Source organism: Cygnus olor, chromosome 2 (assembly GCF_009769625.2).
Source record: "Cygnus olor isolate bCygOlo1 chromosome 2, bCygOlo1.pri.v2, whole genome shotgun sequence".
Taxonomy (NCBI): domain Eukaryota; kingdom Metazoa; phylum Chordata; class Aves; order Anseriformes; family Anatidae; genus Cygnus; species Cygnus olor.
The window spans coordinates 1418420-1439862 of record NC_049170.1 but is presented as its reverse complement, the minus strand read 5'-3'; the positions used below and the strand labels follow the sequence as shown (position 1 = coordinate 1439862).

Genomic DNA, 21443 nt, shown 5'->3' with positions numbered 1-21443 from the left:
CCACAACCCCTTCAAAGTCCCCCCACCACCACCTTCTGGGGGCTCGCGTCTCCTCATCCCCACGGCCACAGGACCCCCACTGGGACCGCCGCTGTCCCCAGACGCCACCACCCCGTCCCCGTGCCAGGCCCCAGGCGCCGAGCGGCCGCGGCGCCCGTGTCCTCCCCTGCCCCGGCACCGCCGGGGCCCCACGGCTGGCAGCGACCTCTGTCCCCGAGCAGGGCTGGCCGCGGATGCCCACGGCGTCACGTGGAACCGCACCAGCCAGAGGCCGCCGGGAGCCGAGCCGGGAGCAGCCGCGGCGGCGGAGGTACGGACGGACAGACGGACGGACGGGTGGGAGGGAGGCAGGGCTGGGTGCTCGGGGTGCCGCCGGGATGTCCTCGGTGGGAGGCGGTGGGGAAACTGAGGCACCTGAGCTCAGGTGAGTCCCTCCCAGAGGGGTCTTGGCCTCTGTCACCGCTGCTGGAGGGACAGGGAGAGCCCTGCCATAGGGCCCGGGTGGCCCTGTCCCCCGTGTCCCTGACCCCAAACCCTGGGCCCAGCTGTCCCCGTGACGTAGATCCCAGTCCCAAGTGTCCCAGACCCATCGGTCCATTCTCCCCGTGTCCCTGTCCCCAGTGTCCCAGTACCAGGTGTCCCTTTCCCAGGTCTCCCTGTTCCCATTGCGCCAGGTATCCCAATCCCAGGTGTTCCTGTTCCAGGTGCCCCAGGTGTCCCAGTCCCAGGTGTCCCAGTCCCAAGTGTCCCAGTCCCAGGTGTCCCAGTCCCAGGTGTCCCTGTCCCCAGGTATCCCAGTCCCAGTGTTCCAGATGTCCCAATCCCAGGTGTCCCAATCCCAGATGACCCAGACCCAGGTGTCCCAGTCTCCGTGTCCCAGTTGTCCCAGTGTCCCATATGTCCCTGTCCCCAGCTTCCCCAGCCCCAAGTCTCCCTGTTCCCAGTGTCCCTGCTCCCAGTGTCCCAGGTGTCCCAATCCCAGTCCCAGTGCTCCCAGTGTCCCCGGTGTCCCTGTCTCATGCATCATGCTCAGCTCACGAGAAGCCCCCGCTCCCAGCAACCCCAAATCCTCCCCCCCCCCCCGTCCCCATAGGGTTGCGGGGCCGGGCGGTTGGGGGACACAAGCCCTGAAGCCCCCACATCCTCCCCCCTCCCCCCCAAAAAAAAGTGCCACCATGTGGCTGGGCGCCCGGCTGGACGCGCTGCCCACCCCGGCGCTGGCCGTCGACCGTGCCACGGCGCGCCGCAACGCCGAGCACATGCAGGAGCGCTGCCGGGCCCTCGGCCTCCGCCTGCGTCCCCACGTCAAGACCCACAAGACGCTGTGAGTGCCGCCCCCACCTTGTCCCCAAACCCCCCCTACATCCCCCCTACCCCCCCAGACCAACCCCAAACCCCTTCATCCATCCCTCCTGGCAGGGAGGGCGGCGCGCTGGCCACGGGCGGCACGCGGCGCGGCATCGCCGTCTCCACGCTGGCCGAGGCGCGCTTCTTCGCCGACGGCGGCTTCGACGACATCCTGCTGGCGTACCCGCTGCCGGCCGGGCGCCTGGAGGAGTGCGCCGAGCTGGCCCAGCGCCTCGACGCCTTCCAGGTGCTGCTGGACAGCCCCGGCGCGCTGCAGCGCCTGCGGCGGCGCCCGCTCGCCGGCGGCAAGCGCTGGCTCGTCTGGCTCAAGCTCGACTGCGGCAACGGCAGAGGTGGGGACGGACCCGGGGGAGGGGGGTTCAGGGGGGCTCCGGGTGCCCCCGGTCCCCGTGGAGCAGCACGGATAGGGTGGTTGAGCAGCCCCACAAAAATATGGCATTCCTCACCACCCGCTTGCGGGGATGTCGCCTGTGTCCCAAAGCCCCCAGCCAGTATGGGGCCGTGAGCCCCCAAACCCATTTCCAGCTACCTACTACATGGATGTGCCATGGGGAACACATGTCCCTAACCCCACAGCCCACACCACCAGCATCCTGACCCTAAGGAAGTGTTCAAGTTTCCCAAAAGTCGTTTTTCACCACTCACTGCAGGGATTCTCCACGGGGCAGGCGTGTCCCATAAGTCCCCAAACCCCCAGCCCCAACAGCTCAGCCATTACGCGTCCCTTAGCCCCCCCCCCCCCGCCCCAAAACCCCTTTTCACCCATCACCTGCTCCTTGGGGGGAGGGATTCCAGGTGTCCCCATCCCCAGCAGCCCAGCCATTAGCCCCTAAAACCCCTTTTGCAGCCACCCGCCCCGACAATGCTCCACGGTGAGCCCAAAGCCCCCAGCCCCAGTATCTCAGCCAACTTGGGATATTTAAGCCCCCCCCCCCAACCCCATTTACACCCACCCACCACAAGGATGCTCCATGGGGCCGAGATGCCCCATGCATCCCCCAGCCCCAAATCCCCAAACCCCAGCAGCTCAGCCAACACGGGGCATCATGCCCCTACCCCAAAACCCCCTCTTCACACCCCATAAGGATGCTCCATGGGGGACGCACGCCCCTTGTGCCCCCCCCCCCCCCCCCCATCTCCTACAAGGGACACTTCGGCCCCTGCATCCCCACCCACCCCATGGCAGTGGGACACCCCCAGACCCACGTTTTAAGCCAGACCCCCCCCACCCCATCCCCTTGCCGGCAGCCGGCGTGCGCCCCACGGACCCCGGCGCCCTGCCGCTGGCCCGGGCCATCGCGGAGGAGGCTCCGGAGGAGGTGACGCTGGTCGGGGTCTACGCGCACTGCGGGAACACCTACGGCTGCAGCGGCGTGCCCGCCATCCAGGCCATCGCCAGGGCCACCACCGCCGCCGTCCTCGACTTTGTGGCCGCGTGAGTCTGCGTCCCACCCCCCCCCACACCAAATACCACCCCCCCCCCCCCCCCCCCCAATTTACCTTCACCCGGCCCCAAACCCTGAGCAGAGTTACGGGGGATTTTTATTATGGGGGCTGCAGGCTGCGCCCACCCCCTTGGCCCGCTCCGTCCCATAAAAGCCCCAGCCCCGATACGGCCCCGGCTGTAAATGCAAATCGCCCTCTTCCTGCCGGCACCATAAAGCGGGGCCCCACAAAGCCCCGGCGCCCCGGGGAGCCGGACGAGGATGCCCCGGCCACCTTTGAAGTGGGCTCTGCGTGTCTCCCCCCCCCCCCCCCCCCCATTGTCCCCAGGGAAGGGACGAGTGGGATTTCGCATCCCGGAGCGAATTGCGGCCGGATGCCTCTCGCTGCCCCATGAGGTCAGCGGGTCCCCGAGGCGCACGGGGACGTGCTGCAACCCAAAATGCCCCAAAACGCCCTCCAGGTGTGTGTGTGAGTGGAGGGGGTCCCATTGAGGAACCCGTTGTGCCCCCACTTTTCAAGACCTGGGACAAATCCCCCCCCAGATGGCCCGAGGGGGGCACTGAGCACAGCCCGTCCCCAGCTCCGGGTGTCCCGGCCCCCCCACAACACCCAGTGCTGGAGCGGGGGGGGCACCACCACCAGGAGCAAGCTGGGGGACACACGTGTCACCAACCCCACTGCCACGACACTGGCGGCACATCTGGGCACATCTGGGGCACATATGGGGGGTCCTGGGCACACCTGGGGGGGCTCTGGCACAGCGGGCAGGGAAGGCACAAAAGGGAGAGGGCTCAAAATGGAGCACCTGGGGGGGGGGGGGGGGACGACCCTGCCAGATCTGAGCAGCTCTCGCACGTCTGGATGGCATCTGGGCACATCTGGAGGGCATCTGGGCACATCTGGAGGGCACGCCGGAACACACCGGTGCGCCCCGTAAAGGTTTGGGGGCGCCCGGGCACATCTGGGCGATGCTGAGACCATCAAGAGGCATGGGGTGGCACATCGGGGTGGCACCGGCACATCTGGATGTCCCCTTGTACGTCCCGGGGCTCCCCACGTGTGGCAAGGTCCCCTTCGCGCGGGCGCTTCGCCACGCTGGGGACCCCGTGGCACCCAGGGGTGACAGAGCCACCGCCAGCCCCATGCCCACGGTACCCGGGGAGGGGGGGTGACATCCCCCTCGGCCATGCCCGGGGGTGGTGACAGCCCCTCCCGCGCCACCAGGCTGCGCCAGGCCGGCGTGCCGTGTCCCCAGGCCAGCATCGGCTCCACGCCGTCCTGCAGCCACCCGGTCCCCGAGATGGCCGAGCTCACCGAGGTCCACCCGGGCAACTACATCTTCTACGGTGAGTACCACCACGTTCCCCACCACGGCGTCCCCCCTGGGACCCCTCCACCCACCCACCCTCTCCGCAGACCTCCAGCAGACGCTGCTGGGCTCCTGCCGGCCCCAGGACGTGGCCATCCGCGTCCTCACCAGGGTGGTCGGCCACTACCCGCACCGCAACCAGCTGCTGGTGGACTGCGGCTGGACGGCGCTCAGCCTGCACGGCTGGGCGCAGTCACCCGCCGGCTGCGCCACCGTCGAGGGACATCCCCAGCTCCGGTGAGCGCTGGGGACACCGGGGGGGGGAGGGGAGAGGGGGGTCGGGGTGGCGGCACGGCACGGCGCGGGGACCTGACGGCGCGTCCCCGCAGGCTGGTGGGGCTGACGCAGGAGCACGGGCTCCTGGAGCCCGCCGGCGGGCAGCTGGATTTCGGGAGGTTCCCGGTGGGCACCGTGCTGGCCCTCGTCCCCTTCCACGTGAGTACTGGCCCCGCTGGCCCCCGCTGGCCCCCCCCGTGTGTGTCTCACCTCCTCCCCCACCGCAGGCCTGCGCCACGGCTGCCATGCACCCGGTCTACTACGTGCACGAGGAGGGCGAGGTGGTGGCCCTCTGGCACCCCGTCCGCGGCTGGTAGAGATCGTCCTGCTGCCGAGGTCCTGCGCCGTGCGGGGCTCCTGCGCCCACCCCGAGGTCCTGCGCCCACCCCGAGGTCCTGCGCCCACCCTGAAGTCCTGCGCCCATGCTGCACTGAGGTCCTGCACCCACGCTGAGGTCCTGCACCCACACTAAGACCCCACACCCCCACCAAGACCCCATACCCCCACCAAGACCCCATACCCCCACCAAGACCCCGTACCCACACCAAGACCCAGCACCCACACCAAGACCCCGTACCCACACCAAGACCCAGCACCCACACCACCCAGGAGGGGTCAATAAAGCTCCTCTCCCCCCTCTGCAGGCACTTTGGGCTCTTTGGGACAAAATCCAGCGGTTTTGGGGCCCAGCCGGGGCAGGGCGACGCCACCCGGCTCATCCCAATGCGGCCGCCCCATGGGAACTGCCCGGCCTGGGATGGGGTGTGGGGTGGGGACGGGGTCCTGGGGGCACGGTGGGAGTGGGGTGGATGAAACGGGGCAGCCCAAGTGGCCACGCACCCCTATACACGCACACCTACACTCCTATACGTACCTTTACACACATCTATACCTACACCCCTGTATGTATACCACACCTATACCTACACACTCCCCTATCTGTACATCTACACACACCCCTATACCTACACCTACACCCCCACACCCCTCCCTGTACTTACACCTGCACCCCTATATATGCCTATACACACCTATACCTATACACACCCCTATATGTACATCTACACGCACCTACCTCTACACACACACCTCTTTGTACACCTACACCTATCCCTACACGCACACCTATATGTACACCTATACCTATCCCTACACACATACCTATACGTACACCTACACCAACGCCATATGTACACATATACCTACACCTACATGCACACTTATACCTACACCTATATGCACACCCTATGTGCACCTATACTTACCCCTACATGCACACCTATATGTACACCTGCACACACACTTATATGTACACCTATACCTATCCCTATATAGACACCTATACGTACACCTACACCAACGCCATATGTACACATATACCTACACCTCATACACACCTATACCTACACCTACATGAACAATATATGCACACCTATACTTACCCCTACATGCACACCTTAGCCCTACATGTACACCTTACCCCTACACGTACACCTGCACACACACACTTATACTTACGCCTACACACACAACCTATATGTACACCTATACCTATCCCTAGATACACACCTATACACACACCATACGTACACCTATGCTTACCCCTACATGCACACCTATACATACACCTACATGCACACCTATACCTACACACACACCTACACCTACCCCTACCCCCACCTATACGCACACCATACATATGCCTATATGTACACCTGCACATACGTACACCCATACCTACCCCTACACACACCAGATGTACACCTACCCCTACACACACCACACGTACACCTACACCTATCTCTGCACACACCAGACATACACCTTTACCTACCCCTACACACACCAGATGTACACCTACACGTACACCTACCCCTACACACACCACACGTACACCTACACCTATCTCTGCACACACCATATGTACACCTTTACCTACCCCTACACACACCATGTGTACACCTACACGTACACCTACCCCTACACACACCACACGTACACCTACACCTATCTCTGCACACACCATATGTACACCTTTACCTACCCCTACACACACCATGTGTACACCTACACCTACCCCTGCACACACCATACATACACCTTTACCTACCCCTACACACACCAGATGTACACCTACAAGTACACCTACCCCTACACACACCACACGTACACCTACACCTACCCCTGCACACACCGTACATACACCTTTACCTACCCCTACACACCAGATGTACACCTACACGTACACCTACCCCTGCACACACCACACGTACACCTACACCTATCTCTGCACACACCAGACATACACCTTTACCTACCCCTACACACACCAGATGTACACCTACACGTACACCTACCCCTACACACACCACACGTACACCTACACCTATCTCTGCACACACCATATGTACACCTTTACCTACCCCTACACACACCATGTGTACACCTACACCTACCCCTGCACACACCATACATACACCTTTACCTACCCCTACACACACCAGATGTACACCTACACGTACACCTACCCCTACACACACCACACGTACACCTACACCTATCTCTGCACACACCATATGTACACCTTTACCTACCCCTACACACACCATGTGTACACCTACACCTACCCCTGCACACACCGTACATACACCTTTACCTACCCCTACACACACCAGATGTACACCTACACGTACACCTACCCCTACACACACCACACGTACACCTACACCTACCCCTGCACACACCGTACATACACCTTTACCTACCCCTACACACACCGGATGTACACCTACACATACACCTACCCCTACACACACCACACGTACACCTACACCTATCTCTGCACACACCATACATACACCTTTACCTACCCCTACACACACCAGATGCACACCTACACGTACACCTACCCCTACACACACCACACGTACACCTACACCTATCTCTGCACACACCGTACATACACCTTTACCTACCCCTACACACACCAGATGTACACCTACACGTACACCTACCCCTACACACACCACATGTACACCTACACCTATCTCTGCACACACCATACATACACCTTACCTACCCCTACACACACCAGATGCACACCTACACATACACCTACCCCTACACACACCACACGTACACCTACACCTACCCCTGCACACACCATACATACACCTTTACCTACCCCTACACACACCAGATGTACACCTACACGTACACCTACCCCTACACACACCACACGTACACCTACACCTATCTCTGCACACACCGTACATACACCTTTACCTACCCCTACACACACCAGATGTACACCTACACGTACACCTACCCCTACACACACCACACGTACACCTACACCTATCTCTGCACACACCGTACATACACCTTTACCTACCCCTACACACACCAGATGTACACCTACACGTACACCTACCCCTACACACACCACACGTACACCTTTACCTACCCCTGCACACACCGTACGTACACCCGTACCGACCCCTACACAAGAAAAAGGGGCAGAGGGCTCACCCCCACCGCGTCCCACCCGGGCCAAAGCGATCGGGTCCGAACCGGGCCAAACCCAACAGGGCCCGGCCGGGTCCTGTCCGCTCCGAACTGAGCCGGGCCGGGGAGGTCCGACCCGTTCCAAACTGCTCTGACCCGGGCCGAAGGGAACCCCCGGGACCCGGGCCGGGCCGAACCGTGCCGAGCCGCGCCGGGCGTGGCCACGCCCCCCAGCCCCGCCCCTCCATCGGCAGCCAATGGCGTGGCGCCTCGCCCCTCCCTGCGGGGCCGCGCCGAGCCGAGCCGAGCCGAGCCGGGCTGAACCGAGCCGAGCCGAGCCGAGCCGGACCGGACTAAGGGAGCCGCACCGAGCCCAGCCCAACCGAGCCGAGCCGGGCCGAACCGAGCCGAACCGGGACAAGCCGGGACAAGCCGAGCCGAGCCGGGCTGGACTGAACCGAGCCGAGCCGAGCCGAGCCGGGCCGGGCCGAGCCGTGCCCGGGGACGGCTCCGGGCGCTCCCCGCTCAGCAGCGGCCGCGGGGGCGCGGCTCGGCCCCGCTCGGCCCCGTTCCCGTGGCCGCGATGCGGCGGGGCCGGGCCCCGCTCTGCCTCCTGCTGGCGCTGCAGCTCTGCCCGCCGCAGGTCCGGGGGGGGGCGGCCGGGGGGGGTCGGGGCTGGGTTGCGCCGGTTTGTCCGGGGCTGGGTGGGTTTCTTCTGCAATTCCTTCCCTCTCCCCTTCCCTCTCCCTTTCCCTTTTCCTTCCCCCCCCCCCCCTTTTCCTTCCCCCCCCCCCTTTTCCTTCCCCCCACCCCTTTTCTTCCCCCCCCCCTTTTCCTTCCCCCCCCCCCCTTTTCCTTCCCCCCCCCTTTTCCTTCCCCCCCCCTTTTCCTTCCTCCCCCCCCCTTTTCCTTCCTCCCCCCCCCTTTTCCTTCCTCCCCCCCCCCTTTTCCTTCCTCCCCCCCCCCTTTTCCTTCCTCCCCCCCCCCTTTTCCTTCTTCCTCCCCCCCGCTTTTCCTTCTCCTCTCCCCCCTTTCCCTTCCCCTCTCCCCTTTCCCCTCTCCCTCTCCCCCATTTTCCTCCCCCCTTCCCCCTCTCCCCCTTTTTTCCCCCCCCCCGTCCCCCCGTGGGAGCGGCAGCCCCCCTCCCCCCCCACCCCCCCGCCCCGTCCCCATCTGGCCGCAAGCTGGGACCCGGGGGGGGGGCCCTCGGGACCGCCCCCCCCCAGCCCCCGCCCGCCAGGACCCACGCGGGACACGGCGCGGGGGGGGCCCCGGGGGGGCCTCAATCAGCGCCTTTGTTCGTGGGGGGGGGGCGCTGGGGCTGGGACTGCGGCATCGCCGTGTGAGCACCCCAAAATTTTTTTGAGGGGGGACGGGAGGGGGGGGCCCGGAGTGAGTTTTGGGGCTCCGCGGTGCAGGATCTGTCCCTGAACGCAGGGCAGGGTTAAGGGGGAAACTGAGGCACGGAGGGAGTTGGGGGGGGGGCACCCAGATTTTTTGACGCCCCCCCCCCAAAAAAAATAACCCTTCTCCCCGCAGGTGCCGGTGCGCAGCCAGCAGTGCCCGAGCGGGACGTACACGGAGGACGGGGAGTGCTGCGCCTCCTGCCCCCCCGGCTTCGGGGTGGCCGTGCCCTGCGGCCGCGCCAACACCCAGTGCGAGCCCTGCGCCGAGAGTGAGTGCCTCTCCCCATCCCCGTCCCCATCTTCCCCGTCCCCCTCCATGTCCCTGTCCCCATCGTCCCCCACCCCATCCATGTCCCCATCCCAGTCCCCGTCCCCATCATCCCCGTCCCCATCGTCCCTGTCCCCATCCATGTCCCCATCCACATTCCCATCCCCATCGTCCCCGTCCCCATCCCCATCCATGTCCCCATCGTCCCCGTCCCCATCCCCATCCATGTCCCCATCGTCCCTGTCCCCATTCCCATCCCCATCCTTGTCCCCGTGCCCCCCGTCCCCATCCCCATCCATGTCCCTGTCCCCGTCCCCGTCGTCCCCGTCCCTATCCCCGTCCCTTTCCCCAACCCCGTATCCGTTCCCATCCCCGTCCCAGTCCCCAGCCCCAGCCCCGTCCCCCCTCCACGAGCCCCGCTCAGCCCCCTCGCCCCCCTCTGTCTCAGACCGGACCTTCTCGGCGGTGAGCAGCGCGGTGGAGCCCTGCCGGCCCTGCACCCCCTGCGCCCCGTCGCAGCCCCTCGCCCAGCCCTGCACGGCCGCCCGCGACGCCCTCTGTGCCGGCCGCTGCGCCCGCGGGCATTACCGGCCCCCCGCCGACAACGGGACGGGCCCGGGGAGGCCGTGCCAGCCCTGCCGGCTGTGCCGCGAGGGATACGGCGCCGTCCGGCCCTGCGTCCCCACGCAGGACGCCGAGTGCCGGCCCTGTCCCCAAGGCTTCTACTCGGAGGAGCGCAGCGCCGAGGCGCCCTGCCTGCCCTGCCAGCCCGGCTGCGGGCCCGGCGAGGTGATGATCCGCGCCTGCAGCCGCCTCTCCAACACGCTCTGCATGGGTGAGCACCCCAAATACGTGGCCGAGTTCCCGGTGCCTCAGTTTACCCATCTGTAGCCCCAGGGCGCGCGTGCCCTGCTCTGCGCACCGGGACGGGGACGCGTGGCAGAGAAAAACGCCACCTGGGTGGGGGGGTCCCCCAAAGCCCCACACCCTCCTGGGGCTCACGTGAGTTTGTGGGGGGTGGCACCGAGGCACCGAGCCCCCTCTGAGCCCCCCCAGAGCCATGCTCGCCCCCCTCCCGGGGGCCACCGTCACCCGGCAGCTGCCGCCCCGCGGCTGTCATCGCGGCCCCGCGCGCGGAGCAGATGCTCCCGGCAGCACCAGCATGGGGGCTTTGATGTGGCCAGGAGGGGATGGGGGGGGCCTGGTGGGGCCGGGGTGGGGGTGGGGGGGGGGGGGGTGGCCCTCTCTGTTCCGTTCCCCCTTCCAGAGCTGGCTCCGGTTTCCTCCCACCCCAAAACAGCGTGGACCATCCGTGGGTGCTGTTTTGGGTACCCCCGGCCCAACCTGCCCCGTTCCCAGGGGAAACTGAGGCAGCAGAGCTGGGTGGGAGGGGGTTGGATCATTGGGACTCCCCTAATCTGGGGCGGGGGGGGAGGGCTTTATCCCTGCAGAGAAGGACCTGCAGATCCTGAAGCGGGCGGAGGGGGACCCCCAGAAGGAGCCCCGGCAGCGGCAGCCAGTGCCGGGGGGCAGCGCGGCCCCCACCGCCTCGGCCGCCTCCTCCGAGTTCATGCTGCCGCCCCCCGAGGACACGGGCAAGGACATCATCCCCGTCTACTGCTCCATCCTGGCCGCCGTGGTGGTGGGGCTCCTCGCCTACGTGGCCTTCAAGTGGTAAGGTTTGGGGCCTGGGGGGGGCGGGTTGTGCGGGGAGGGGGGGGGGGGGCCGGCGGGGGCGCCGGGTGACGCCCGTGCAGCTGGCACACGTGCAGGCAGAAGCAGCAGCTGGCCAAGGCGCGCGCCGGGGAGCTGGGGACGGCGCCCGAGGGCGAGAAGCTGCACAGCGACAGCGGCGTCTTCCTGGACACCCACAGCCTGCAGGAGCCCCACCAGCTCGGCAAAGGTGAGCAGCGTCCCTGCCCCTTGGGGACACCCGTCCCGGGGGCGGCAGCGGGGTGCGATTGTCCCCCGATGTCACTTTGGCCATCCCGGGGTGGGGTTGGGGAGCACCCAAACCCTGGAGGCATCTGGAAGGGGTTGCGGGGTTCACGCGGGGGGGGCGTCAGGGTGCATCTGGATGGGGCTGGGGAGCGCCCATGATCCGGGGACCACCCAGGTGGGGTTGGGGTGCAGCGTTAGGAGCATGCAGATGGGGTCAGGGAGCGCCCACTGGAGCTGGAGAGCACCCGTACCTTGGGGAGCATCACCCTGGAGCAGCACCCGTGCCTTGAGGAGCACCCAGATAGGGTTGGGAAGCCCCGTGGGGAGCACTCGGATGGGATTTGGGGACACCCATCCTCCTGGGGAGCGTCCTGGTGGGGTGAGGGTGATCCTTGCAGGGGACAGCACCCAGATGTGGTCGGGGAGCACCCACACCCAGGTCCAGGAGATGCCGTAGGAGCAGAAACGCTGGGGTTGGGGGGGGGACACACACACACACACACGCTGCTTTTCGGGGTGCCGACGCTGACCCCTCCCCGCCCCCCCCAGCGCCCCGTCCCGAGGGGCGTCCCTACGGCGCGGTGCCGCCGCAGCGGCAGGAGGAGGTGGAGCGGCTGCTGGAGAGCGGGGGTCCCGGCGGCGACTGGCGCAGCCTGGCCGCCCGCCTGGGCTACGGGGACGAAGCCATCGGCACCTTCGCCCGCGGCCAGGCGCCCGCCCGCACCCTGCTCGCCGCCTGGGCGGCCACCGAAGGGGCCACGCTGGAAGCCCTCTGCCTGGCCCTGGCCGCCGTGGGACGCCAGGACGTGGCCGAGCGCCTGGCGGGGCCGGGGGACGCCAGCTCCATGGTGTGAGCGCTCCCCCGACGGCCATTTGGGGACACCGCGAGGATTTGGGGGCGCCGAGACCCCGGGGACGCTGCCCGCGGCCCCGCGGGGCCGGGCGAGCCCCCGGCCGCCAGCAGCTTTATCGGGCCATGTATTCTTTTTTAAGCCGTTTTTGTACTTTTTTAGGAGTGTCGGGTCGGGGGGGGAGTGCCTTTTTTGTATTTCTGGGGAGGGGGGGGGTGCATTAAACAGCCAGACGGGCCTTGGTGTCACTCGTTTTGTCGCCGGGACGCGGCCCCTCCGTCCCCGTGTCCCCTCCGTCCCCGTGTCCCCCCGCTCCCGTGCGTGTCCCCCTGCCCTTGGGGCCCTGGGCGGGGGGGGGGGGTACACGAGGGGCCAGGAGGTGGCTGCCCCAGCACCCTGTGGGGTCTGTGGGGTGAGGAGCACACAGGGACCCTCTGGGGCCGACCCCACAGCCCCCAAGCTCAGCAGCACCAGGGAGGCCAAATGCCAGGAGCCCTTCTAGCCCCGAGGCGCCCCTGGGTCACCCCAAGCTGCTCCAGGACACCAAAACCCCTCCACCCCTCGTGCTGCCCCTGCGTTTTGGGGCTCACAGGGGTGCAAAAAGGGTGATGGGGGTCCCCGTCCCCAAACGGGTAAGGGCTGCTGAGGAGGGCCACCGTGTCCCCTGCGACCAGCAGGTCCCCTCAGAGGAGCCACCGCCACCCTTCGCTGCCTCCTGCGACACCCAGACACCTTTTCCAGGCCAGGTACGGTGTTGATTTCATTTTATTTTATTTTTTTAAATTTTTTTTACATAAAAAGTTCAGTAAAAATTGAATAAAGTAAAATGATTTAAGCAGTAAAATCAATCTTATCAACATAGCACGAGGCCTGCCAGAAATCCAGGGGCAGCCTGTTCCTGAATATTTACATGAGAACAGATTAAACCTTGCAGAACAAAACGAGGAAACAAACAAACAAACAAACAAAAAAAACCCCGAAACTATCCTTACAAAGTGTTCCCGTGATATCAGCACGTGTTGGGCTAAAAGCAAAAAAAAAAAAAAATAAAAATAAAATAAAAACAAAACAAAAATTATCAATATATTCACATATACGTTAAAATATAATACAGATCTTGGTGACACAAGATGCGCGCGCGGGGAGCGCGCCGAACAGCACCGCCGGGGTGGGCGCCCGGGTCAGCCTGGGGAGAGGAGGCGGGGGGGCGGGCTGGGAAGAGCGCTCCCACCCCGCTCTTCCTCGGGGGGGGCCGTGGGGACAGCCCTGCTTCTGCAGAAATTCACAGGTCGGTGTCGAATCGGGAGGGGGGAGCCGACGGCCTCCGGGGCTCGGCGGCGGCGCGGGGTCCGCGCCCACCCGGCCCCGGAGGGGTTGGTGGTGGTTTACTCCAAGTCCGTGTCCTCTTTGGGTTTGTAAATGGCCCCGAATTTCTGCATGTACTTCTTAATGTACTCCTTCGTTTTGTGTTTCACATTCTCGTTGCACTCCAGGTCCTCCGGGTTCTTGCAGTACTTCAGCTCCTTGTTCATGACGCCGTGCGTCAGCTGCGGAGGAGAGGGGGGGGGGTCAAGGAGCGGCGGCGGCACCGCGCGCACCAGCACCTCGCGCGCTGCCCTTCCCAGCGCCCTTATTAAAGCTCCCCCTGGACGAACAGCCCCATTTCCCTTCCCTCCCTGGTCCCAAACGACCCTCCAGAACGGGGAGGCTGGCGGCAGGCCCCGAGCGGCGTTACCTTGCGTGCCAGGTGCTTGAAGTCCTCCGTCGTGGTGATCCGGCCGACCTTGCAGTCGGGCTTGCGGTAGGGGTTCAGGCACTGCACGATGAACTGGGACATCTGCGGGCGGGGAGAGGCGGATCAGCGCCAGCCCTCCGCCCTGCTCCCCATCCCGCCGCATCAGGCCAGGTGCCACGATGGGCATTTCGGCGCTGGGATGCCCCGAATCAGCCCACGCGGCTCCGTGCCGGTGCCCCTCGGCGGCACGTCGCCCGCTCGCGGCGGTGACAGTCCCCGGGGCCCTGGGGACGCTCACCTCTTTCCTGAAGACTTCCTTGCTCTTCTTAGCCAGCTCGCTCGACGTGTCTGCCTCGGCTGTCTTGGGCTTCTTGGAAGACTGGAATGGGGAGGGGAAAGGGAGATAAAACGATAGCAGAAAAATTAAAATAATTAACGAAGCTTCGCTGGGCCGGCTCCAGACGTAGACACGCGCGGGCGGGCGGCAGCCAGCTGACGGAGCGGCACAGCCCACGCCCGGCCACCTCTCGCCCCCCCGAGCAGGGAACGCCGTGACGGCACCGCTCTGCTCCCAGCTTACCCACCGGGGGGGCTGTGCTTCCCCTGACCTTGTTTTTGGGGTTGGGACGAGCTCCAACGCCAACAGGGCAGCCAAAAAAGCGCGAGTTCAGCAGCACGCCGCGTTACCAAAACCGGGGGCTTCGCCACGAAGCCTGCACCCACGGAGCCGCAGGCACCCATCCCGCCAGCCCACGTCCCCGGCATCCCTTAACCCTTCCCCGGAGCCAAACCCACGCACCCAAGGACAAACCCCCCCCCACCAGAGGGGCACGGCCGCGCCGCCCGCCTCCCCGAATCCGCCCCCGCGCCGCGAGCGAGCGCAGCGGGAGGAGCGGGGCCGCGCCGGCCCGACTCGCCCCTATTGTTTGCTTTGGGAAATGGCTGCACGGCGAGGGCTGCTTCTGGGAGACGAGGCTGGCCCGGGGAGGGAGGGGTTGAGCTCTGCGGTCTCCGTTATTAGCCTGAAATATGTCTAGCTGGAGGCGGGGGGGGAGGAATCCGGAGGGTCCCCCCCCCCCCATTTATTTCATGCATGTGAAGGCGCAATTAGAGGAACGCGAATCGGCGACTTTCTCCTAATTGTTGGCTCCCTGGCACTTCATGCTGCCGGGTGGAAAGCATTTGGTTGTCGGCAGAAGCCCCTCTCTGTCCCAGCCGTGCCGCTTCTCCAGCCCGCAGCGGAGCCCCCCACCCCCCCCCCCCCACCCCCACGCCCGGCACGCTGGGCGAACGGTGGCACGAAGCCGGGGCACGGCCGGAGCCGGCACCCCGAGAGCCCCCGGCACGGGCAGATGCCGGGGCGACACCGCCTGCGCCCCGCGCGCGGCCGTGCTGCACCCCGTCCCACTTCACCCCGGGGGCCGCTTTGAGCAACGCTCGCCTTCCTTCGGCGCCGTAATCAAAGCCAGGCGCTCGGCTGCGGCGCTCGGCCATCCCAGGAACGCCGGCGGAAGCCTCCTCCTCCTCCCCTCGCCGGCACGGCGGCACCGTCCCAAATCCCAGCGGCTGCCCCGGCCAAGCCCGGCACGGGCGAGCCGGAGCCGTGGCAGAGCGGAGGGTTCCTCCTGGCCCGGGCCGGGCTGGGCTGGCACCGCGCGGCCCCCGTGCCGAGCACGCACGCGATGCTGCAGCCCCGCGGAGCAGAGCTGGGAGCGAGCGTCGAGCTCTGCCCTCATTCCCTGGCGCCGCTCTCTCTGCCCTCCGGCCACCCGCACGCCCCCTCGAGCCGCAGCAGGGACCCACAGACGGACGGACGGACGGAGCATGGCGTTGCACCGGGCGCCAGCCACGCAGGAAGAGCTTGGAAAGCACCCGAAAGCAGCAGCAGGCTTGCAAAAGGCATTCACGGAGCTGCTCCACGCAGCCAAGGCGGGAGGCAGGGGACTCCGGAGGAATTTCTGGCCGTTCCTTCGAGTGCTGCACGAGCACCAAGCCCACAAGGCGAAGGCGCCAGCTCCCGGCTGTAATTCTCTGCCCGTTTCACGGAGCGGGGACGAACCTGGTGCCGCCCAGCATCCCTGCGACGCCCGGATCGTGCCACCACCGAGCAACACCCACCCCGCAAACGCAGCTCACGGGGCTCGCCCTACGTCCATGGGATTTCCTCGGAGGCTGAGCTATGGGGGGGGGGGGACATCTCCTCCTGCACAGCCCCGTGCTTTCCTGGGAGCAGCTCGGGAGCTTTTGTGCTGCTCCGACTGAGATGGAGAGAGCGAGACGTGGCGAGGGGAAGGGCTGCCGAGGGGCAGCAGCGGCGCTGGGGGAGGCCTGCCCGCTGCTTGTGTAATTGCAAAACGGTTTGTTTGTCTTTTTTTTTTTTTTTTGTAAGCGTTTAGCACTGAAAAAAAAAAAAAAAAAGCAGGAGAAACTTCACCCCGAGGAAGCGCCCGAAGAATGCGTGTCAGCTCGCAGGAAGCAGGCCTTCGGGGCTGGGGAGCAGAGCCGAAAAGTCCCGCCGTAAAACCAGCGCAGGGCTTCAATAAAACGCTGCCGGGGCACTTTTACGGCCGGGAGCTCTCCCCAGCGAAGTGAATTAGCGCCGGGCCGGCTCTGCTGGCCGCACATCAAAGCCCTCTCCCCTCCCTCATCCCGGGTACCTACATCAAACGGCCGCTAATGGGGAGCAGATGCCTTCGCGCCGGCTCCCCGCTCGGCACCGAGGGCACGGGAGGCACCGGGGAGCGCGGCAGCGCCCGGCCCCGCGCCGACGGCACAGCTCGTGGCGTGTCCCCGTGTCCCCGTGTCCCCGCGTGCCACTCTCGGCTGCTCAGAGTTGGCTCAGCCTCTTGGAAGGGGCCTGCCGCAGCAGGATGCGGCTCCAGGGGTGCTGAGCATTCGTCCCCACGAAGAGGGGAGGGACCCGGAGCCGGCAAACGGCCCTACGGGAACGGGGCGGTCGCACACCGGGGTCGCTTCCGGACACCCCGAGTGCAAAAAGAGATTTCGCTGGGGATGGCAGCTGGGAGGAGCGGGGAGAGGATCCCGGCTTTGCTTTCGGGCCAGGTTTACCTGCGAGCCCCCAGGTACCTGGCGGGCGAGGGTCTCGCCGAGTCCTGCAGGGCTTCACGAGGAGCCCGCAGCTCCTGGAGGATGGGAGGGAGCTGCCCCACGGCCCCCGCTGACGGCGCCCTCCCCAAAGCCCACGCCGTATCCCCAAAACGCTTTGTGCGTGGCTCCGCCGCGGCTCAGCGAAGCGGGGAGCACAGCAGATGCTCGGGGAGGGGGGCGAGCAGGAGGGAAGCGCCCCCGAACTTCACTTTGACGGAAGGTTTTAGCAAATGTTGCTGCACCGAGGACGCAAAACTCGCGATTTCCATCAGCGGGGGGAAAGCCTTCAGCCGAAGCCGAGCCGAGGGACTTCTCGCCCCGGCAGAGCCCGGCCTCTCCTCCTCCCCGCCCCGCCGGTTCCTGGAGGGTCTCCCCCTCGCCCAGGCTATTCTGGAAGCACAGCTGGCTATCTGAGGGATTTCAGGGCGGGGAGAGGGGAGCAGCCGGGGCAGCGCCGCTCCCCCGAGGGCTCCGGCTGCGAGTTACAACAGGACTCAGCGGCGGCGCTCCCCGGCTGCCGCCCCGCAGAGCCAAAGCCGCGCGCCCTCGGCCCGGCTCCGCGGCGGCGAGGAGCTCCCGGGCTCTGCGGGGGGGGGGAGGCTTCGGGCAAAGGCTGCAAGACCCCAAACCTTCCTGGCCACGAGTCTGATAGAAAAGCAAAGTGCCTCGAGGCGGAGCTCGAGGATTCGCCAGCCAGAGCGAGATTGGCACAGGCCACGAGGGAAACGCTCCCCGGTGCCCAGCGCCCACGGCACGGCTGCGGACTCCCTCCCCGGGGACGCACGGTGCAGAAATGGAGGTGGTGCCATCAAGCACTCGAGTCCCACACACGGCCTGAGTCTGAGCAACTGTTACATCAGCCTAGAGGGAGGTTTTTTTTGTTTTGTTTTTTTTGTTTTTTTTTCTTTAAATCATCCCAGCGCAGCCAGCAGCAGACACGCGGGGAGGTCGCAGACGACTTCCAGAGCAGCCTCCCCCGGCACGGCACGGCACAGCACGGCACGGCACGGGAAAGCCCCGACGCAGGCACCCCGCACGCAGGGAGCGCGTGATGGAAGCCAGAAAACCAAGCTGTGAGCAGCAGCCCCGGCGCTTCCCTCGGGGGGAACACGAGCAGAAACAGCCTTAAAATCACCCGGGCAGAGCGCAGCCGGCACGCCGGGAGCGAGGTGACCGTGGGGGCGTTTCGGGAAGCGGAGCCGGGCGAGGGGCGAGCTGGGGGCACCTGCAGCGAGCCGCCCACGCGCGGGGAGGAGGAGACGCGTTTTTGGCAGCTGGACCAAGGCTCCGAAGCGTGCTCGGGACCAGGCGAGGCCGCCCAGCCCCTAAAAGAAGAGGAGAGCCGCACGCAAAGTGCCGCCGCGCCTCGCCCTCTCCCCTTTCATCTGCGGCAGCAGGGGATGAACGGCAGCGCAGGCGGCGGCGCCCACCAACACGTGCTCCTCCGGCAGCCTCGCGGGGAGGAAATTCTGGGCCCACGCAGGGCCAGCAGCTCCGGAAGCCCCGTCCCAGCCTCGCCTCTCCTTCGCCCTGCGCCCCGGGTGCGGATCCCAGGCTCTGGCGATCGCTGGAAGCGAGCGGCGTCGACCCACGCGCGCTCCCTCCGCTGCGGGGATGTTCGAGGTCAGCCGGAGCTCCCTGGTCCGAGGTGGGGAGCGCCCGGCAAGGGCTGGGGCTGGCTCTGCCTCCGCAGCAGCCGCAGCCAGCCAGGAGAGCGCACCCCGACGGAAAAAAAAGAGCAGGAAACCAAGCAGCGAAGCGCGACCCCGCTGACTTCCCCCGGCTCCCACGCGTGCCCGGGGTCGGGGAGCGCCACAGCCCAGCACCAACCCGCCCGCGTCCGCCCCGCCGGCTCCTGCGGGGACGGCACGAGGAGGGAGTTCCTGCCTGCACGGGTCAGCTGTGCAACAGCGGGATTTTCGTTTGGTCCTCCGGGGGTCAAAGGATGTTATAAATTACAGGCACTAATTGGCCTGCCCGAGCAGCGCCCGATGATGCGTTCCTAAAGAACGCAAACCCCTTTGTTCTCTCTCCACTCTGATGAAAACCCCGAATCTCAGCGTTTTTCCGACTGTCGGAGGCAGGATTCGTTTCCTTTTCCACGGAAAAACTGATGGAGGGAGCCAGCCCCCCGCCGCCTTGCCAGCGAGCGCGTGCCGGAGCGCTCCCCGCGCGCGTCGCTCGTGGACGCAGCGGTGCCGAGGGCCAGGAGAAGCCAGAGCGGGGACGTGGCCCTAAAAGGGGCTGCGCAGGCGTCCGAGCACCCTTCCGAAACTCAGCAGGGCCACGCGGGGCCCCTGATGAAGGTGCAGAGGTCGCTGCAGTGGTTGCCCGGTGGAGGACGCGAGGAGCTCCTGGAGCCGCCGCGCACGCCGCGGGGCGCAGCGGGAGGTGGCGGCGCTGCCAGCAGCGAAGCGAGGTGTGTTTGGGAGCGGAACTGGGCGCTGCTGCTGCATCGAGACCTGGGACCGAAGGCTCCTGGAGGTCCCATCGCTGCCCTCCAAGACATGCATGGGTGGCGGGCACGCTGCGAGGGGACGGCCGCCGTTATTCCCCGCGCCTGGCGGAGAGGGGAGCGGAGCCGGGAGGCGAAGCCGACCTGGAGCTCGAGCAGAAACTAAGAAGAAAGGCGGGGTGGGAGGAAAACCTCCGTGAGGGCTGAAAAATGCCCCGGTGCCGCAGCCAGAGCCAGTCGGAGCGAGAAGCCCGAGGGATGGGGAAGCCCCGAGCAGCTCCTGCACCAAAACCCCGCTGCCGCCCGCGCTGCTCGCCTCTCGCCTGCGGTGCCGCGGCACAGCCCCTGCACGGGGGGCTCTGCTTGTGGTTCCGGGGTGGAACACAACCCCAGACGCCTCCCGGGGCTTTCTCTTCCTTTTGAAGCAAACAACGCGACCGTGCCGCTCGTAAACCCCGCGCGGGCCGCCCGGACTGGTGCTGGGGGTGTAACGACCGGCAGCCTCGCCACGCTGCCGCCTCCGTGCCCGCGCACCTCGACCCGGACCGAGGGGAGGTCGGTGCCTGAGGCTGGGGAGAGGGAAGAGGAGAAATGCTTCCTTAGCTGCTCCTTGTGGAAAGGTGATCGCCTGTCCCTGCGCTGAGATTAACCTTTATTCTAACAAAAAATGCCTTATTAAAAATCTTTCTGCTTGGAGAGCCACGGTTAGGACGGAAATACAGTACCACGGGCGTGCGATGAGGCGGATCTGCGGTTACCATCACCCAAAGGTCTTTCCAAGGCTCCAGCCTGCCCTGGTTCGACCACAGCTCCTTCCTCCGAGGCCCTGCAAAGCGCTGCTGCAGCCCGAAGCTGCGCCGCCTGCCAGGGAAATGGTAACACAGGAAAAGAAGAAAGGGACACGAGCAGAGCTTTGGTGGCACTCACAACCCCGAGCCTTCCAGGAGCATCCCTCCGAAGCAGAGCGGGGCTGGAGGGGATGGCAACGATGCTACGGAGGGAGAGGCAGGCTGGGGTCGGGGCGGGAGGGGAGGACGGGGAGCAGGAGAGGGCAGCGGGGGGAGCAGAGGCTGGGGAAATCCAGAGAAATCAGGAGGAGAAGCCTGCGCCGGTGCCCTCCCGCGACGCAGGGCGTGGGGAGGTGCTGCCAGGAGACGTTCCAACGCTGCCGGCCTCTCCGTGCGCTCCAGGAGGCAAAAGCAGGTGTGAAGAAGCGAACAGACGATGCTGAGAGGCGTGCTGTGCATGCTCCCGAGGAAATTAAATACTCCCAGCACGAGTTTCCGCCGGTCGCGCGGCGTGAGCGGTGCCTCGCCGCCGGGGAAGCCCCGAATAGCAGCGGCAGCTGCCGGCCCTCCAGGCTGGAGGTTTGACCCCGGAAAAGGTGCGGGGTGGGGAAAAGGAGGAAAGAAATGCGAGGAATGAGGCTGCAGCTTCAGCACACAGGGCGGAAGCTGAGAGAAGTGTCTTTGCGGAGGCGCCGTACTGCGAGCAGCGTTCGGGCTGAACGCCCGGGGATCCGACGCTACTGCTACGACCGAAACCCCAAAGCCCAGAGATGGTGCAGCCCGGGAAGAAAAAGAGTTAAAGCTCTCGAGTGAGCGGAAACGCATCGCCGTATGGCAAGACGTAGCCTAAGGTCAGCCAAAACTGCGTGTCTGGTGCTCATTTAGGAACGAGGTACGGGTGGCTTCGGCCAAGTTGTGCACCTGA

At 65.7% G+C, this 21443-nt stretch overlaps 3 protein-coding genes and 1 long non-coding RNA gene across 4 annotated transcripts in view; 2 read left to right on the top strand and 2 right to left on the bottom strand.

Annotated features, from left to right (window-relative positions):
* Positions 1-41: 41 nt before the first annotated feature.
* Positions 42-5125, top strand: LOC121065588 (D-threo-3-hydroxyaspartate dehydratase-like). Its single transcript, XM_040548516.1, has 8 exons — positions 42-310; positions 1169-1324; positions 1420-1700; positions 2617-2803; positions 4039-4160; positions 4231-4420; positions 4513-4618; positions 4687-5125. The coding sequence occupies exons 1-8, from the start codon at positions 234-236 to the stop codon at positions 4774-4776; spliced, it is 1209 nt and encodes a 402-aa protein (XP_040404450.1). The 5' UTR covers positions 42-233; the 3' UTR covers positions 4777-5125.
* A 1200-nt stretch (positions 5126-6325) lies between these two features.
* Positions 6326-7914, bottom strand: LOC121066382. The gene is made up of 4 exons (XR_005817727.1): positions 7883-7914; positions 6978-7082; positions 6807-6911; positions 6326-6532 (listed from the first exon to the last, which is right to left on the bottom strand). It is a non-coding gene; the product is annotated as an uncharacterized LOC121066382 (long non-coding RNA).
* Positions 7915-8337: 423 nt separating this feature from the next.
* On the top strand, positions 8338-12670 carry LOC121066116 (tumor necrosis factor receptor superfamily member 16-like). Its single transcript, XM_040549482.1, has 6 exons — positions 8338-8609; positions 9506-9641; positions 10089-10475; positions 11092-11314; positions 11413-11543; positions 12131-12670. The coding sequence occupies exons 1-6, from the start codon at positions 8550-8552 to the stop codon at positions 12433-12435; spliced, it is 1242 nt and encodes a 413-aa protein (XP_040405416.1). The 5' UTR covers positions 8338-8549; the 3' UTR covers positions 12436-12670.
* A 516-nt stretch (positions 12671-13186) lies between these two features.
* The window catches only part of SETD2 (SET domain containing 2, histone lysine methyltransferase), a 67388-nt gene continuing 59131 nt past the window's right edge, over positions 13187-21443 (bottom strand). The window contains exons 19-21 of the mRNA XM_040549470.1: positions 14466-14546; positions 14168-14269; positions 13187-13979 (exon numbers count right to left, since the gene is read on the bottom strand). Of these exons, the coding sequence (XP_040405404.1) occupies positions 13818-13979; positions 14168-14269; positions 14466-14546 (345 nt within the window). The 3' untranslated portion in view covers positions 13187-13817. The remainder of the gene's footprint in view (positions 13980-14167; positions 14270-14465; positions 14547-21443) is intronic.

What these genes read in the sequence shown, in the direction of transcription:
- LOC121065588 (XM_040548516.1), top strand. Translation starts at nt 234, where the DNA reads ATGCCCACGGCGTCACGTGGAACCGCACCAGCCAGAGGCCGCCGGGAG. An exon ending in GAGCAGCCGCGGCGGCGGAG is followed by an intron (nt 311 to 1,168) that starts GTACGGACGGAC and finishes CCCAAAAAAAAG; the next exon opens with TGCCACCATGTGGCTGGGCG. An exon ending in GAGGGACATCCCCAGCTCCG is followed by an intron (nt 4,421 to 4,512) that starts GTGAGCGCTGGG and finishes GCGTCCCCGCAG; the next exon opens with GCTGGTGGGGCTGACGCAGG.
- LOC121066116 (XM_040549482.1), top strand. Translation starts at nt 8,550, where the DNA reads ATGCGGCGGGGCCGGGCCCCGCTCTGCCTCCTGCTGGCGCTGCAGCTC. An exon ending in GTGCGAGCCCTGCGCCGAGA is followed by an intron (nt 9,642 to 10,088) that starts GTGAGTGCCTCT and finishes CCTCTGTCTCAG; the next exon opens with ACCGGACCTTCTCGGCGGTG. An exon ending in CTCCAACACGCTCTGCATGG is followed by an intron (nt 10,476 to 11,091) that starts GTGAGCACCCCA and finishes TTATCCCTGCAG; the next exon opens with AGAAGGACCTGCAGATCCTG.